Source organism: Callospermophilus lateralis, chromosome 5 (genome assembly GCF_048772815.1).
Source record: "Callospermophilus lateralis isolate mCalLat2 chromosome 5, mCalLat2.hap1, whole genome shotgun sequence".
Taxonomy (NCBI): Eukaryota; Metazoa; Chordata; class Mammalia; order Rodentia; family Sciuridae; genus Callospermophilus; species Callospermophilus lateralis.
The window spans coordinates 63,064,685-63,082,876 of record NC_135309.1 but is presented as its reverse complement, the minus strand read 5'-3'; the positions used below and the strand labels follow the sequence as shown (position 1 = coordinate 63,082,876).

At 36.1% G+C, this 18,192-nt stretch overlaps 1 protein-coding gene across 1 annotated transcript; it reads right to left on the bottom strand.

The window, feature by feature from the left end:
• Positions 1–904: 904 nt before the first annotated feature.
• Znf300 (zinc finger protein 300) lies at positions 905–10,625 on the bottom strand. The gene is made up of 6 exons (XM_076856696.2): positions 10,542–10,625; positions 9,790–9,915; positions 9,187–9,227; positions 4,433–4,559; positions 4,068–4,194; positions 905–2,921 (listed from the first exon to the last, which is right to left on the bottom strand). The coding sequence occupies exons 2-6, from the start codon at positions 9,821–9,823 to the stop codon at positions 1,376–1,378; spliced, it is 1,875 nt and encodes a 624-aa protein (XP_076712811.1). The 5' UTR covers positions 9,824–9,915; positions 10,542–10,625; the 3' UTR covers positions 905–1,375.
• Between the last annotated feature and the right edge of the window lie 7,567 nt (positions 10,626–18,192).

Sequence of the window (18,192 nt, the reverse complement as noted above, 5' to 3'; positions counted from 1 at the left end):
AGGTTCTCACCCAGACAAGTCCAACTTTTTCATCAGACATTTCAGCCATGGGGATCAGCTGGGCTGGAAATGTGAAGAATGTAAGCAGAATTGTACACAGATACTGGCCTAACCCAAAGACCATTTCATCTTTGCCAAAACTGCTCTCCTGCAGGTGACCTTCAGCAGGGATGCTTGTCTAAAGCTGCTCAAGAAGGCTAAGAGTTAGGTAGGAGATATTTGAGAGCTATCAAGTTCTCCAGGCTAGGTAGGCACATCTCTTCTCTTACCCCAAGATTTTTTTTTCCCTGTGAACTGTCCTCAGTTCCCAGGTAAGACAATTGGGACTGCAGGGTAAGGGTGAAAAAGGAGCTAAAGAGACACAAGAATAGTTTTTATGTTCAATCACTATGTTAATGTAGAAAATAAGTGTATTTTAAAATACCAATATATCATAGCAAGAACATAGCCAACAGGGTCAGAGACAGTAAAATGAACCAGTTGCAGAGGTGGGCAATCAAAAGTGGAGTGTTGAAAGTGTAGAGCAAGTTCAAATGTGAAGATGCACATTTGTCTTAGTATTCTGTTGTGTGGGAATAGAAAAAACAAAAATTAACTGAAAATGTATTCTACATTGTACTTTTATTTGCTGATAAGAATAACATCCAGACAAGTGAAGTAAGCTTGTCTGAATTCACATAAACTGTGAGCAGCTGAGTCAGGACTAAAACCCAAGACTGTATGGCTTCAGTACAAAAGTCTTTCACCAAACTAACTTCCCAGTTAGGGAGAGTAAAGGGGAGAACTTGTAAAAATCCAAGACTTGGGGTCCTTTCAGAGATTCAGTTCAAATTATATGCTTGAGATAGAAAATGCATAAATGTCAACATTACTGAATCAACTCAACCTACCTCTGTACTTTTATACAGGAGTTTTACATGCAGCTTTAGGGCTTACACAAGTTAATATAATACAGGTTCTAGGAATTGATGTTTTGTGTTATTCTTTTTTACTCAAATTTTCTTTCATGTCCTTTATAAAGAATTACTATATGGTCACAATTATGCCAACGAGATATTAATGATTTCAATTTCTGATTACATTATGTGGTATAATAAGGAATATGTAAATTGATGCTATTCTGTATACATACTTTATTCTACTGATCAATGAGTTCATATCTTCAAAAAATTTTCACACCATATTAAAAATGCCTTCCCATATATAATTATGTTTGTTGAAAAAGGCATCACCATACTAGAAACATTTATTCCCTAGGAAAATTTTATCTATAAAGATGCTATAAAGATGTTGTCCCATACTCATCAAGTTAATCAGGTTCCTGGTTATTATTAAGGCTAAAGCTAATACTGAAGGCTTTTCTGTGGTAAGTTCATTAAGATTTTATGGCTGTATGAATTCTCTGATGTACAGTGAGTTGTGACTTCTGAATGAAGGCTTTCCCACATATCACACATTGATAGGGTCTTTCCCCAGTATGGATTCTCTGATGTAAAACAAGGTCCGACTTCTGGGAAAAGGCCTTTCCACATTCAGCACACATATAAGGTTTCTCCCCTGTATGAATTCTCTGATGTCCTGGGAGGTGAGACTTCTGAGAGAAGGCTTTCCCACATTCATTGCACACATAGGGTTTTTCTCCAGTGTGAATTCTCTGATGTCCAATGAGATGTGATTTCTGACAGAAGGCTTTACCACATTCACTACACGTATAGGGTTTCTCTCCAGTATGTGTTCTCTGGTGTATGATGAGCTGTGACTTCCGGGAGAAAGTCTTCCCACATTCAGTACATTCATAGGGCTTCTCCCCAGTATGAATTAACTGATGTGTAATGAGTTCTGTCTTTCTGCTGAAGGCTTCTTCACATTGAGCACACTTGTAGGGTTTCTCACCAGTGTGAATTCTTTTATGTATAATGAGGTGGGACTTCTCACAGAAGGCTTTTCCACATTCAGTACACTCATATGGTTTCTCTCCAGTATGAGCTCTATGATGTATAATAAGTTGTGACTTTTGGGAAAATGCTTTCCCACATTCTCTACATTTATAAGGTTTCTCTCCAGTGTGAATTCTCTGATGTATAATAAGGGGTGATTTCTGGGAGAAGGCTTTCCCACATTCACTGCACTCATATGGTTTTTCCCCAGTGTGAACTCTCTGATGTATAATGAGGGATGATTTCTGAGAGAAGGCTTTCCCACATTCAGAACATTCATAAGGTTTCTCCCCAGTGTGAGTTCTCTGGTGTACAATGAGATGAAACTTTTCACTGAAGGCCTTTCCACATGCACCACAATCATATGGTTTCTTTCCAGTATGAATTCTTTGATGTACAATAAGCTGTGACTTCTTAGCAAATGCTTTTCCACATGTAATACAGACACAGGTTTTCTCCTTAGTTTCAACATTCTGATATTGGATAAGGGATTGTTTATTGCTGAAAATGTTTTCACACTGATCATCGTCACAGAGTATTACCCCATTGTGAATTCTCTCAAGATCAGAATTGGACACACTGTGACTAGATAATTTTCCAAAACCCAAACTCTCATTAAGGTTTTTTCTTGAATTACCCTTATAAAAATTTGGTAGGCCAATATTTGGTTTTAAGTTCTTTTCAAATGTATTATATTTGTGGAGTTTTTGTTCTGATGTATCTTGTTCTATGTACTCATCAAATACTCTTCCAAATGCATTATATTTATGACCCGATGCCTCAGTTGCTATATTGCTACTGACAAATGTGACTTGCCTGAAAAGTTTGTCTTGATTTCCCTGACAACTCTGCAGCTGGCTATCACGTTGGCAGACTTTTAATATGGAGTAAAATGATCCATCTTTTGTGACTCCTTTCAGTATCTTATTATGGAAGGAAACAGTCTTCAAAATATATGATTGGGAGTTATGAGGGTTACTCTTCCTTTCTAAAAGAAGGAAAGATAAAATCAAAAAGTCATAAAGAACAATTAAAAGAGTCAAAGTAGCAGAACAAATGTATAATCCAACATAATTGATGAATTTAGACTATGAGTTCATGGTCTGGCATCTCAGAAAATAGTCCAGCACATAATGATTGGGTGAATAGATAAAGTATTGAAGAGAAAGTATTCATATAAAACCTAGACTTGAAGGAGATAGAAAAGAGACTTTGACCTTGAATTATTCTTCCAAGATATTCCTATTTCCCCTGCTTTCTGAATAGAAATTATTTTCACTTTTTGTATTCTTTTTCTTATCAACTATTTGTTATTTATAAATTAACCATTATTCTGCCACCACTTCAAAGAAACCAGGTCTCTTATGTATTTAAAATACTTTAACTCGCCTCAGTTTTCCTGACTAACAACTAAAACAAACAACAGACAAACCCAAGTACTGCTATAGATTCAGTATCAGATTCATACCAAGAATACACATGGAATTTAACTACTCCCAATAAAATGCCTACTATATGCATCAAGTAAAACTAGCAAAGTTCTCCCAGAAAAGCCGTATCTTATTAATTCCAAGGTTTTATGAACAGCTCTCTTCCACAGTTTCCCTTCATCCTCTTCCTTCAATCTCAGCACTTATGTCATTCAGAGCAATCATAGCTGCATACTCAAAAAATGCCTTTTCAAATTCTGCCACATCTCTTTAGATTCTAAATTTTTTCTGAGCCTTAAAATATAGTAGGTGTATTTGTTGTTTAATTGTGTGTTCACGTACCCAGAAGTCTTACCTCTTAAAGTACTTAAACTACTCTTATGTATTTGTAAGGGCTGTTTTCTGTTGCCTTTATAGCTCTTTCACATCATAAAAGGCATAATTACATAATTTACACACAAATACACAAATAACCATATACATATTTATAAATATAGGGGGAATTAAAGAAGAAATAGCTTTCCACTGAAAGGCTCACAATTACTTTTAGTAATTTCTTAAATGCTTACTAAATGCCTATAATTATTGGTTGAGTAAATATTAAATTCTCAGCATAGGAGCTGAGAAAAGATTTCAATAAGAATAATATATAAGCCTCAGGCACCAAACGATTAAAAAACAAAACAAACTGATATTGCACTTTCCTTGTCTCTCATGTGCATGATTTCCATCTGGATAGATCCAATTTGGTATTTCTCTCTTTATGATCCATGGATCTTCTCCTTGTTCCAACTTTGAGATGACATCTGGTTTGGAAACTGGATATCCTATTAAATGGAAATCAGGAAGGAACTGGATTGACTGCACTGAAGGAAGAAAAGAAGGTACAATTTCAGGTGTTCTAAAATGAAGTTGTCTATTTAGCCCTTAACAAAGGGATGACCTCCATTTGCAAACATATGAAGGTCATGAAATTCATATGTATCAGGAACCAACTAAACACAGTAACTGATAAAGAAAGGCACTTGATTATACAACTGAATTATACAGGGAAGCCATATTTACCCATTGAGACCAGATGGCTGAAGTTCTCTAGCATCACATCCCTATACAGGGTCCTCTGAGCAGGATCCAATTGCTGCCACTCCTCCTGGGTGAAATCCACAGCCACATCTTTGAATGATACTAACCCCTGTAACAGTACATTCCTATTCAATGTGAAGCGTTCATTTTCATCATTACTACTATAGTATACAAAACTATACCCACATCATAGTTTTTGAGAGAAACAATGTAAAGCTCTATTTTTAGCAAGAAAATTCAGAACAGGAAAATGAAGAGATAAACCATAAAATGCCTATCTAATATATATGGTAATTTAATAAATGATAAAGATAGCATTCAAGTAACTGGGAAGAAAAAAGATTATTCCATGAATGCTACTGAAATGACTGGTACAGTCAATAGAATAATATTAAAGCAATATGTTATTGGTTGAAATGTTTTTCCTAAAAATAGATATGCTGAACTAACCCCTAATACCGCAGAACATGGCTTTACTTAGAAACAGAGTCCTAGTAGATATAACTAACTATATGAAGTCATTAGGGTTGGATCCTAAACCAATATATTTTATGTCCTTGTCAGAAGGAGAAATTTGAGCAGACAAGGACAAAGGGAAGATGATGCAAAGAGATGCAGAAAAAAAAAGTGGCCATGAAAAAGTAAAGGAAAGAAACCTGGAATAGATTCTTCCTTCACAGTCACATAAGGAAATAACCCTGAAGACATCTTGATTTTGGACTCCAAGCCTCTCAAACTAAGGCAATAAATTTATGTTATTTAAGTCAACCAGTGTGTGGTGTTCTGATATGGCAGCCCAGGCAAACTAATACATTATATCTTATACCTTAGAAAAGATAATAAAATAAATTGTGATGGAAAAAAAAATTTAAACTCTAAGATGTCCTAGAGATCATAAAGTCAGAAAAAAGAAATCCTTTTTATTTATAAGTATAGGGCAGAGAAGTCCTTTTGAAATACCAACATTAAAAAAAAAAAAACAGAAAATAAAAGAAAAACTACATTTACAGAATCATAGAAGACCAGTGCACTAGAAACTAATTAACTGACTCTCATTTTTGTGAGAAAAAGATCTTAGCTTCCTCCAAACCTAACTGCTCTTTTATAGACATGCAACAGCTAGCAATATAATGAAATATACCAATTACAATAGTAACAAAAGATAAGAAATCTCAAATAACAGGTACAACAAGAAATGTGCAGAAAACATTTATGAAGAAAACTACAACAAAGTTGCATGCCATCAAAATAAATGATTTGGGTAAGTAGAGAGCAACATAGTGTCTCTGGAGGAAAAACTGTCGGTGACTTATGTCACCATTATTTTCACAATAGTTTGTCATCTAATAGTGAAAAATAATCTCATAGTGGAATGATTTGTTATTATTTTAAGCAACTTTCAGGATATTTCCTAAATATTTATTTTCTAAATACTCCATTGTTATTAAATGTTGCTTTCAGAATGAAAACAAATGAAGTATTGTTTCAAATATCAACACTTCCCTTCTTCAAAGCCTCCGTGGTTTCCCTCCTGGCACACAGAATTAGTCTCATCTCAGCCATCTCAGTTGTAAACTTTCTCTCCTCCCACATCTGGTTCCCTATGCACACCGCCAAGCCGCCAAGCACTTTGCCCCTGACAGCCCCATTTAGTTTCCTATTGTACATATGAGAAAACTGAGAACTGTAGTCATTAAGAAACTACTGGCCAAAGATTATATACAGAAAATATGATTGATTAATTTTCAGATTTATAAGATTTACTCTGAGTCACCAGCTTGGTTCTTTACTACTCACTTCAGACTGCCTCCTTGATATGGAAATCACGGTCTTTCAAGTTCTATCACTTTAGTCCCATGCATAGGCAATCTCTCCATGCAGCACTTACCTCTTTAGTTTTCCTCAAATCCTCAGCTTTCCTAAAATTATTTTGTACCTGCTACTTTTACAAATGCTGCCTCCCATCCTCACCCTATTTCCTTCATAACCCAGAGGTCAATAATCTTTTAAGCCTCTTTCCTGCCTCCTTACAAAGCTGTTGGCCCCTCCTCTCTGTGATAACAGCACACTGCTTCCCTGCTGTTACAGAGCTTTTCTGTGTTAAACATCTCTTCATGCCACTTTCTTAGCAGTGCTCTCAGTAAAGAAGAATGCCTAAATTTTCTTGAGATATTCAACAGCTACCCAGTGCCTATGGCATAAATTGAGTGCTTGAGAAAAAATGTGCTTAAAATGAATGAAGATTATAAAATTTAAAATAACTAAAACTCATGGTCAGTTAAAAGTAGTTTTGGGGCTGGGACTGTAGCTCAGTGGTAGCGCACTTGCCTCACATGCATGACCCTGGGTTTTATCCTCAGCACCACATAAAAATAAATAATAAAAATAAAGATATTGTGTCCATCTCCTACTAAAAAAAAAAAATTTAAAAAAGTAGTTTTGTACAGCAGTTGGTCATATTCTTTTGATCTGAAAAGTAGTAACATGAGAAAGATAATTAATGTAGAATGTAGAGGAAATACATTCTTATAGCAAAATGTATGTTATAATTCTAGCATTCTGATTGTGCTTTATTAATGTAATTCAAGTGCTTAATATACTAAATAGATATATATTTTGTTAATTCTGAGAAAAATATGGTGTACAATCGGTGAAAATTTATACTTTTGTCATCTGTAAATAATTTTTACAGCTTGGGTGGCTGGGAGAATGGAAATGCCATTTAGAGAAGAAAAGTGACAGAGAATTGGGGCAAGTGTTAGAGGGAGAAAGGAAGGGGAGAGGCAGAAGCAATGCCTTCACTTCTGGATGGTACAGAAGATGAAGCCCTCTTCCTGAAGGAACAAGCATTTATTCAGCAAATTAGCCAGGGTAGTTGGATTTATTGGGCTAATAAAAAAAATCTATTCTTATTCTTTAAAGCAGTGCTAACTAAAAGGAATATAAAACTAAAGAGAAAAACTATTTTAGATTTTCTAGAAGTTACATCCAAAAAGTTATTTTTAATAGTATATATTTATCCCTGTATACTGCCTCAAATATCATTTCAATATATAATTAGCTTTAAAAACTATTAAGTAGGTTTTCTGGAATTTTATCTTCAAATTTCAGTACATACTTAACACTAAAGCATTTTAATTCAGACTAGCCAGTTTCAAGTGCTCAATACCACATGTAGCCACTAATGGCTACTATATTGACCAATAAAACTCACTGCTCCTGACATCTAGGAAGGAAAATTAACTCATCTTTTTGCAACAGAACTCAGTTGAACTTAACAATATGCAAAAGGACTACTAATGTAAAAGCTGATTTCAAGATTTGATAATCACAATGATGAGATAACAGCTAATGCACACAGTAGAAACCATGTCCCAGTTATAGTTCCAAGCATGCTGCCTGCTCACTTAATTCTCACAACAACCCCATGAGGACTACCATCTCCATCGTTATAAATGAGGAAAAAGTTCCAGTCAACCAGGTCAGAAGAAATATTATGCATTTGATAAAACAACAAAGAAGAATGCTATGTACTGACATGGGCAGATAAACAAAATGTATGTGAAAATCTTATACTGGACAGTAAGTCGAAAACCAGGTTGTGAACAAAATGTTCGTTCACTATAACATCATTTTACCAAAAGGAACATACAAGAAAATAGGAGGCATTAAGATTTGCAGGGTTAGAAATAATAACACTGAATATCTCAGGGAAAGGAGGCATTAAGTTAAATAGACTCTGTTTTTAATTTTTATTTTCTTATACAGTTTAAAATTTTTATACCATGCATAAGGCGAATGTGGATTAAAAAAAACACATATTTTTAAAAATGGAAGAGCAGAAAAGAAACAATCAAACTGGAGAGTAATCCTACAAATTCTGAAATCACAACAAAGAACACAGAGCACAGGGAGTTTTGCCCTCCAAACCTCTGTCAGTTAAATACAATTTAAGAACTATTTTTTTTTTTTTTTTTTTGAGAGACGTAGGTATTTTGGAAGAACGTTCAAAATGTGTCTATCTTAAATTATCTAGATTCTACCTCTGGATAAAGTTAGCCTCTAGACAGTCTTTATAATCATTTTCTCCTCTAAGGCAGGTGTTGACAAATTTTTTTGGTAAAGATAACATTTGTGACATTGTAGGCTATCTAGTCTCTGTTGTAACTACTCAACCCCACCACTGCAGCTGGAAAATAGGTATGGATAATATGTCAACAAATATGACTGTGCCTCAGTAAGACTTTGTTTGCAAAAACTTTGGAGAACTGGATTTGGCCACAAAATAAAATCCAAGTGTTTGGCTAAAAAATTATCATATACCTCCCATTCTAAAAAACATAATTTTAAGACACATGTACTGGTGCATTTACCAAAGGAGTGTTGAACACTGTGTACCTATAGACAGACCCCAAAATAGCCTTTTTTTCCCCCTTCTTTTTGTCTTATTCAGCAAGAAATATTTTCTTCCCATAGGAAATTGATCTGCTTTAGGGAAATGCAAATCATGAAATCATATAACTTATGATGTCTATTTCTGTAAGAAGGGTCAGAAAAATTGATATGAATTTAGAAAAACAGTTTTGAGCCAGGTTTCTACATATTACTCAGCAGCTCTTTCTAGGTCTTGATCTTTATTATTCCTACCTTTACCCTAAGCTAAATTTTAAATACTTGTGCTTTTCCATTTGACTGTGTAGAAAACCAAGGTGGTAAATGTTTAAAAAGCAACTTACCTGGGACTTCATTTTCTGCTGTCTTCCACAAGAGCAGATGCCTGAAAAAACAAAACTGGTGATCAGAGTCAAAATTTCACAGTCCAAATCCAGAATGTTGCACCGCATTCAGCATTCTAGAAACCACCACACCATGTGAAGTCAGGTGGGTAATGGTCCACCTTGTGGGAGAAGTTTGAGAAGGTTATTTGAACCTTACAGAACTATCAGCAAACACCATTTAGAGAAAGTATCAACCATTAACTTTTATTTGTTTTGTGTCTTTAATATGATCACAAAAAACTCAAGACAAATTTTTTTCTTTTTTAAACTTTGATTCATGTAAGGATATGTGTTCAGTTGATTTACTAAGAGCATATTGTTCCCCCTGGAAACCAGCAATTCTACTTAATAATCATGGTTAGTTATCTCCTAAGGGTTCAGATATTTTTCCCAAACCCAGCAAACTCTCTTGCCAAATCAATATTGATGAACTAAAATGTTAATTTGAAGACATTTTCTGCTGAAATTTTTATTGCTGATTTTCAACAGTGTGTACAAAAATGGTAATAAGTTGAATCCACCGATAAAAGGAAATATTCCACAATTCAGGATGGTACAAACCTGGTAAATATATATCAGTCCCAGGAAGAGTCATGAGTGCAGGGCTAAACTGGTTCAGAGCAAGTGGGGCTTCTATGAGAGGGAGACTATTTTATATAGGGTATCCCAGGCTTTATCAAAACAGACCTGGAAGGAAACAAGACAGTTATTCATATCCTGAAACTCAATGTCTCTTGAGTAAAATATAAGATGATTTCAATGAAAGAGGGGGGCTGAAATTACACTTTTCATAATAATCCTCTCTCTTTAGGTTTATTTGGTTTCTCTAAACGATCATTTCTGAGGAAAGGCATGAGGTTATGGGGGACAATGGGAGATTGAGAAGATGCGACCAGAGCTTGACTTCTACTCAACAGCTGCCTATGACTGGAAATTTAATGTAAAGGAGAGCCTTTCTTAGTAAATCGCGGCTACTGGGTCGCCCTGACTCTATCATTGTTTCTTCCAAATTTGAACCCCAAGCAATCACATGCTCCATATGGACTCCCCCATCCTTTAGTCCATAGCCCCCCACCAAACAGATTCCTCAGAGCGTTCTAAGTCATTGTACCCTGTTAGCCCTCCTTCACAGCATTCCTGACCCCATAGACACCCCGTCATCCCCCAATTGTTAATCAAACAGCTCATCCATCCCTGACTCAGAAATGAACCCAACACTAACCGTACGCACCTCCCACCCTGTGATTTCATAAACCTCCCATCACAGACCCGGACTGACGCGTCCCTTCCCATTATCAATCCCACCGACTCACTCATCACTGGACACGTTCCTTTTCTGACCCCCAGCTCGATTATCAGGTCCCGAAACGCTCATCACGGCTTAACCCGGATGGCTGTCACATCCAAAGTAGCAACTCTCCCGCTTCCTGTCGGTGAGCACCTAGCCGGGCTCCCGAGCCTGCGCCTTTCCGTACCAGGCGGCTTTGTTCAGCAAGCAATATGGCTGCCCCCAATTGCTCTTTGTCAGGGAGCCGCCATCATGAAAGTCGGATCGGTTCCGTACAGACACCGGATTGGCCTGGAACTGGGCTCTACCACCACGCTAGAGAAGTGGGGGAAGAGGGTGAAGATTACCATAAGAACAAAAGAACTGCGCATTTTTGCAGAGAGATTTTAAGCGGAGACTAGGAAGGAGTTTGATTCTTTTGTTGAAAGAGGAATAATTTGGAACGTTAAAATATTTTCTTTAGCGCATCTACACACACGTGTTTGGTGAAGTCCTCTCCCGGGTGATAACACATTTGGGACCAATATCTGGGTGGAGAAGGGATAAATAGTCTCATCAAGACTTTGGTTATTCTAATACTAATGATAGAAAATTGTTCTAGGGGAAATTCCAAGTGCAATTTATAGTTATATATTTATTTATCATAATAAAATTTGGGGGGCAGAATGAAGGAGAGAGAGGATACTTGAGAGTTAGGGAAGAAGAGGCTGAAAAACTAGGGCAAGGAGAAGCAGAGAATTTGACTAATCAGCAAAGGAGAGGCAGGCTAAGAACAGACTGGCAATGGGTTGGGGGGAGGGAGAGAAGAGAGAGGAGAGAGGAGGAGAGAAGAGAGAGAAGAGAGAGAAGAGAGATATGCAGGGCAAGAAGAAATAAAAGGTGTAGTAGATAGATATGCAGGGCAAAAAGATATAAGAGGTGTAGGAACAGAAATGGGAAGCTAAGGAAACAGACTGCAGGAGACTGGGAGAGAGATTGTGATACAAAATAGACAGTACAAAATAGGGAAAGAAAATGAAGGGAAGTATTGTTGAGAATTTTAACAAAATTTTTAGAAAATGTGATTAAAAAAAGAAATGAAACACTTGATGCAAAAAGAAAATATTAAAATTGTTATCTTCACCTTTAGTCCTTACATAGAGCATTTATACGTTTTAGAGATTCACTGTTAGGGGACAGATAGGTGAGGACGGTGGGAACATGAGATTAAAAGAATAATTTCATAAAATGGGCCTGCTATGCTGACCCCTGCATGCTTTCTTTTCTAAGAAGCAATCAACCTGCAGCCCTGCCTGGTGTAATTGTACAGTCTATGTCACATTCCTCAGCAAGCTACCTGTTATCTGTAGGAGAAATGTAGGACCCAAATAATGTTGATAATAGGACCCCCAAGTAACCCTGAAGGGGGAGACTTTTGTGACTCTTTCATAGACCAGATCCTGAAACTCAGGGAGCTGAGGATAATCCTTTCAACCATAAAGCTTGTAACACTTTATGTTTAAGAATCAGAACCAATCAGCATGAGCCGAGGTGACCTAGAGTTGTCATGACAGCAGGTACTTGAAATTCTGATGTCATCCTGCTTTGAGTCAAAAGTTGAAAGGTGGACCTGGGCAGGACCCGGGAAAATTCTCCGGGATTCCCAGTAAAAACTGGAGTGCAGGCAAGGCAAGGTGACTCTCCTTTCTGAGAGGATACAATCTTTTCCTTGAAAGTGTTCCCTTTTCCTTTTCCTATTCATTCAATAAAGTCACTGTCTGGTATTTTGAGCAAAATGTCTAAAATATTTCTGAATTGATGGCAAGAATCAGGGTTTGAAGTGGGGGAGGGGTCTTTGCTCTCCCTCAGTTTCCCTGAAGGCCTGAGCCCTGTAACAATTTGAATAGACATGTTTTCTAGCTTTCATATGGGCCATGATTTTTTGTATGTAATTAAATAAGGAGCAAGTTTACATTTAGCAGTTGTATTTCTCATGTCCAATAAAAAATCTGAACTTAGATAAGAAAGACGTTAGAACGACATGGAATAGGAAGAATGCTCCAATTTCAAAATTCTGAAAGCATCTCAATATCAAACAAAAATGCTCTTTTATAGGGATGAGTAAGAAGAGTTAGCAGGAACTTTGTGGGGGAGGAGGAAAGGGTGGAGGTGTGCAGGTACCAAAACCAGGGCATTTCAGTGAGAATGGTTGTTATGGTTGTGGGATTCTGAGCATAAGCAGTTAAGGGGAGGCAGGATGTTCAGCAGTCTAATGCTTTGGTGTGTCTTTAAATTCTCATGTGAGCCAAAGCTTAGGAGTCTGTTAGAGGAGAGAAGCCTGACTAAAATTTGGTCAAGATGGAGAAGAAGATAAGAAATGGCTGATTGTGAGCATGTGATCACTCACTTCGATTTAAACTTTCATAGTTCTATTGATAGTTACTGATTGCTTTTTGCTTAAGGCAATATATATTTGGGAGCAGTTCTATCCAGCTGGATCTCTCCAAAGGACGAGCCCATCTGAGTCTCTGTGACAGGTTTACCAAACTTTGTTCCACAGTGAACCCTGAATCTCAGTCCCAAACTGTCCCAGTTATATACTGAGAACAGTTCTGTCTGTCAAAGGAGCCAAAGAGAGTACCACCGGCAATTCCCCTGAAGGCTGAGATCAGAGTTGACTTCAATTCCATTGTGGATCTTGAAACAGCCTCTAAATTACCTCTGGTTCTTCTCAACTCAAATTTCAGAGCAGGCTTGTTCACCCAAGAACCCACCTAGAGGCAAACCTATCTCATGTCCTTGAATGAATACAGGACTGAAGATTTCATTTTCTGTCATGAACACTGAAAAAACCCTGAGTCTTAGTTTTAGACCCTGTTAAGCCACAGACGGGCAGTATGGCCAGTCCAAGGACCTACCCAGAGACTCAGAGGAAGCCTCCCTATCAATGCATCTGGTAACAGACCTGCCAAAATCTGAACTATGGAGCCTCATCCCAGAACCAGTCCCACAGATTAAGGTCTTGGAGATAGTCTAGTACATCCCCAAACCACATAGAATCCATGACTGCACTCAACATCAGCACCAACTGCAAACCCTGGATATAACCCCATCAATTGTAATCCTGAAGATAATTCTAACAGGACATGACTTCAACTAGCCAAAATCAGTCTGTAAAGACCAAAAGAGGGGTTTGCTCCTTCAAATGCACATATATCAATGCAAAGCTATACAGAAAACAAAATATCACATAAATATTATACTACCAAAGGAAAGTAAGAGATCTCCAATGTATTATCCCAAAGAAATGAAAATATATAAGTTGCCTGAAAAAGTGTTCAAAATGATCATCTTATGCATAATGATTTGTAAGAAAATAACGAGACAGTTAAAGGAAATTAGCAAAAAAAAAAAAAAAAAAAAAAGTATGAACAAAAGGAATTTAGTAAGCCAAATAGAAACTATAAAACAAACCAAACAGAAATCCTGGAGCTGAAGAAATCAATGATGGAATTTAAAAACTCAATAAAGAGCTTCAACAGCATACTTAATCAGGCTGAAAGAAAGAATTAGTGACTTAAAATCAGGACATACGAAATTAGCCACTTAGAGGAATAAAGAGAAAAAATGTCAAAAAAGGGTGAAAAAAGCATAAGAAACTATTATAGTTTAGATATGACATGTCCCCTAAAAGATCATGTGTGAGACAATACAAGAATGTTCAGAGGTTAAATGGTTGGGTTATGAGAACCTTAACCTAATCAATATATTAATCAACTGATAGGGGTTAACCGGTGGTAACTGTAGGTAATTAGGGTGTGGATGGAGGAGGTGGTTCACTGGAGGCATGCTTTTGGAGCTTACAATTTGTCCTTGCTTAGTGGAGCTCTCTGGTTCCTAAATGCCATGTCCTGAGCTGCTTTCCTCTGTCACATTCTTCTGCCATAATGTTCTGTTTCACCTTGGGCCCAGAGCTGTGGAGTTGGCCATCTATGGTTGAGACCTCTGAAACCATGAGCCAAATAAAGTTTAATATCTCCAATTGTTCTTGTTTGGTCTTTTGGTCACAATGAAGAAAAGGTTGGCTAAAATAGGGACTTATGGGAAAACATACACTGTATGGATGGATGAACTATGGGAGTATCAGAGATAAGAAAGTATAGAAAGCTTACTTTATGAAATAGTGTCTGAAAATTGTCCAAATCTTGGGAGGGATATAGATATTTAAATCCAAGAATATTAAAAGGACTTAAAGAAGGATTAATTAAAAAAACAGAACCCCAACACTGAAAAGCATTTAATTGAATTGTGAAAGTGAGAGACAAAAAGAGACTCTTAAAAGCAGTGAGAGATAAGAAATTTATTATACATAAAGAATCTAATATATATATCAATATATCTATATATATATATATCTATATATATACTGTTGATTTACTATCAAAAGCTTCTCAACAGAAACCTTGAAATCAAGAGGGAGATAACATATTCAAGTGCTAAAAACAAATAAATCTGTCAACAAAGAATACTATACCCAGAAAAGCATCACTTTTTTAAGAAAGGTGTTACAAAGACATTCCAAGAAAAATAAAAGCTGAGCGAGTCTATCACAAGAACAGGTTTATAAGAAATGCTTAAAGGAATTCAAGTTAAAACAAAATGGCTGGGGTTGGCTGTATCTCAGTGGCAGAGTGTGTGCCTAGCATCCGTGAGGCACTGGGGTCCATCTCAGCACCAATAAAAATAAATAAAATAAAGACAGTCTGTCTATCTACAAGTACAAAAAAAATTTTAAAAAAGATTTGAAAAAATTATAAATAAAATGTATAAATGTATAAAGCTTACTTGTAAGGAATAATAATAAAGAGGAGACAAAGACAAGATACAGAGGCAGGGAAGGCTGCAGAGTGGCTCATTGTCCAAGCGACCACCTTTATTTATACCAATAAGTTACATTAGGTCATTAGTAACATAACTACATTATTGTTTAGAGTATCAGTAAGGTTGCTTATTGTGCAGGTACATTTTACAGCATGTAATGTTAGGAGTTTCGTGTAGCTCTCAAGAAAGTCCATTGTCTGAAGTTACTGTTAGGTGGGCAGATCCAGGAGCACCAGAGCTTGGTGAAACATTGTAGTTATCAAGCAAGCAAGTTCCTTTATTCCCAGGAGTTATGTGCTTAAGATTAAGGTCGAAAGTTGATAAGACTCTAGCATGGAGAGCATTACCATAGCATTCAGGCATCCTAGGCACCAAGCATGCCACAGCCATGAAGTCAGCAGGGACCCAATCCCAAACACAGAACTCCTACACTTACTCGTATACATATACAGTCAGAATATGCTAATAGTCAAAAGATTGTCTATTCTTAGGTATTAACTATAGTATAAATATTAAAAGATGGCTATATTAAAAATAACTATAGTTATATATAATTGTTTAATAGATATGCATCATAGAGAGATACAAACTGAGACATCAATAGCATAAAATGTGGCAGGCAAATTTGTAGAGTTTTTATATGCAAATGCAGTTAAAGTGTTAGTTATGTTATTTACGGTTATATTTTATGTAAGCTTCACATTAGCCACAAAGCAAAATTTCTAATAGATATACAAATGTAAAGAAAAGGAGTCAAAGCATCCCATTATCAAAGCACAACAAACAAACAAACAAACAATAAATAAAATAAATAAAATAAAAGCAAGACTGGAAGAAAGTAGCAAAATAACTATAGTCAGTAAAGAGTTAAAAAGTTGTCAATAGTAAGTGATTTTCTATCAGTAATTATCTATAAGGTTAATAAATCAGATTCTGCTAATCAAAATACAGAGTATCTAAAAGGGTAAAACAAGACAAAATTCAACAATATACTGCCTGCAAGACACCCATTTTGGTTTTTGAGAACGCCCAAAGACAGAGAATGAAGGGATGGAAAGAAATTCTCAGGTTATAAACACAAGAGTAGTGGTGGCTATATTAATATCAGATAAAACAGACTCTGAGTAAAAAACTAAAAAAATTAATAATAATAATAAAAGACAAAATAAATCATTGCATAAGGATAAAGGGGTCAATTCAAAAGGAAATACCAACCACTATGAAGACTCTTCAGAGACCACTGAAGATATGCCTTCAGGTGTTATTTCTCAGATCCAGTTATAGTTGGTATCAGTGCCCTCAACTCACTGTTAATAATGATGCAAAGAATTTGCTTATACAGGTTTGCACAACTTTTTAAGGTGTGGTCTATTCTATTCAGAGGTTCTCATGCTGGGAAAGTCTCACTTTAGAAAGTAAATATTGAGACCCTGCATGGAAGAAGTTAAGCAGGCAGGAAATATGGGAAGAAATTTATGTGCAGATACCATATTTAGACACATAGGCTTCAGTACATCCCTGACAAATGTTGACTTTTTATTAGAGATGCTTACTGAAAGTTCTCATAGAAGAAGAGTTGGGCTCACAGCAAAGAACATAATGGCATTTTAGAAAATATAAGGTAGAATTTTTGTGTTCTGCTTTAATACTTTGTATACAAACTATTTTAAACATGTCTTACCTACCTCCCAAATGTTTTTCTCTGAGGCCTGCTTGATTTTCAGTGGATATAGTCCAGGTTTTATGGAGGCAATAAAATAGGAGTTCTAGAGATATAGTAAAAGGTTGCAAATTTGTATGTCTTTGCAAGATAAAAAAAATGAAACATAATTAATGTCACTTTAACATGGCCTGAGTTAGGCCAGTGACATAATAAGGACAGTGAAATTCTAGAGAAGAGGATAGGAAATCCTCTGTACAATCAGAGGCAGAGAACCTGCTATGCAAATGAAGTTTAAATGCATGAATGTATGAATTAACAGTCTACAGCTGGAAAAGAGAATGATAAAGGGGACATACATTATCTAAGAATATACTGTCAGGATTTCATATATAGTTGAAGAAACAGAAACTGAGGGTTAAAATAGGCTTCTTAAATTCAGACAATCTGTAAACAATGGAACTAGGATTAAAATCTAAGAAGATATGGATTTAGACTCAGTTTTTCACAACATCAAGCTCTTGGTGAGGTAGAGTAAAATGGTGAAATGGGCAAGAAGAAGAAGTTTCATTCTGACATCCTGGATCCATTCATAGACAGGTCACCTTATAATCCTGAAATGCAAAAACATAAAAGGTCACATTTATTCAAACTAATCAACACATCTATCTTTATATATGAGGAATTTTACATCTAACTTTAGGAGTAAAGATCAAGTTCCCTCCCTCATGTACAGTCTCAGGATAGTGATACTTTAAGTCTAAGTTCTCTTCATTTCCTCTACAGGGAATGAATGCATGGCAAAAGTTATGTTAGTATAACATTAACAATACTACCACATGTCTGAATATGCAATAAAGCCTAATATGTATTATAACCAGAAACACAGAACTTCAAAATAGCCTGTATATGTAATTTGTAAGCTCATTAGGCTAATCATTTGGTTCCCAATTTTAAAGGGTTTATATGCCACAGTAAAAATGCCTATTATTTATATATTAAGACTTTCTATTTTCTTTATAAAAATTATAACAGTAGGGACATGGTATTTCTTTAAAAATTTTTGGTTTTGACTGAGATGTACTATGCAAACTCATCAAATCAACGAAATATCTATTATGGCTTGAACTGACCCTGAAGGATTTTGAGTCCATTC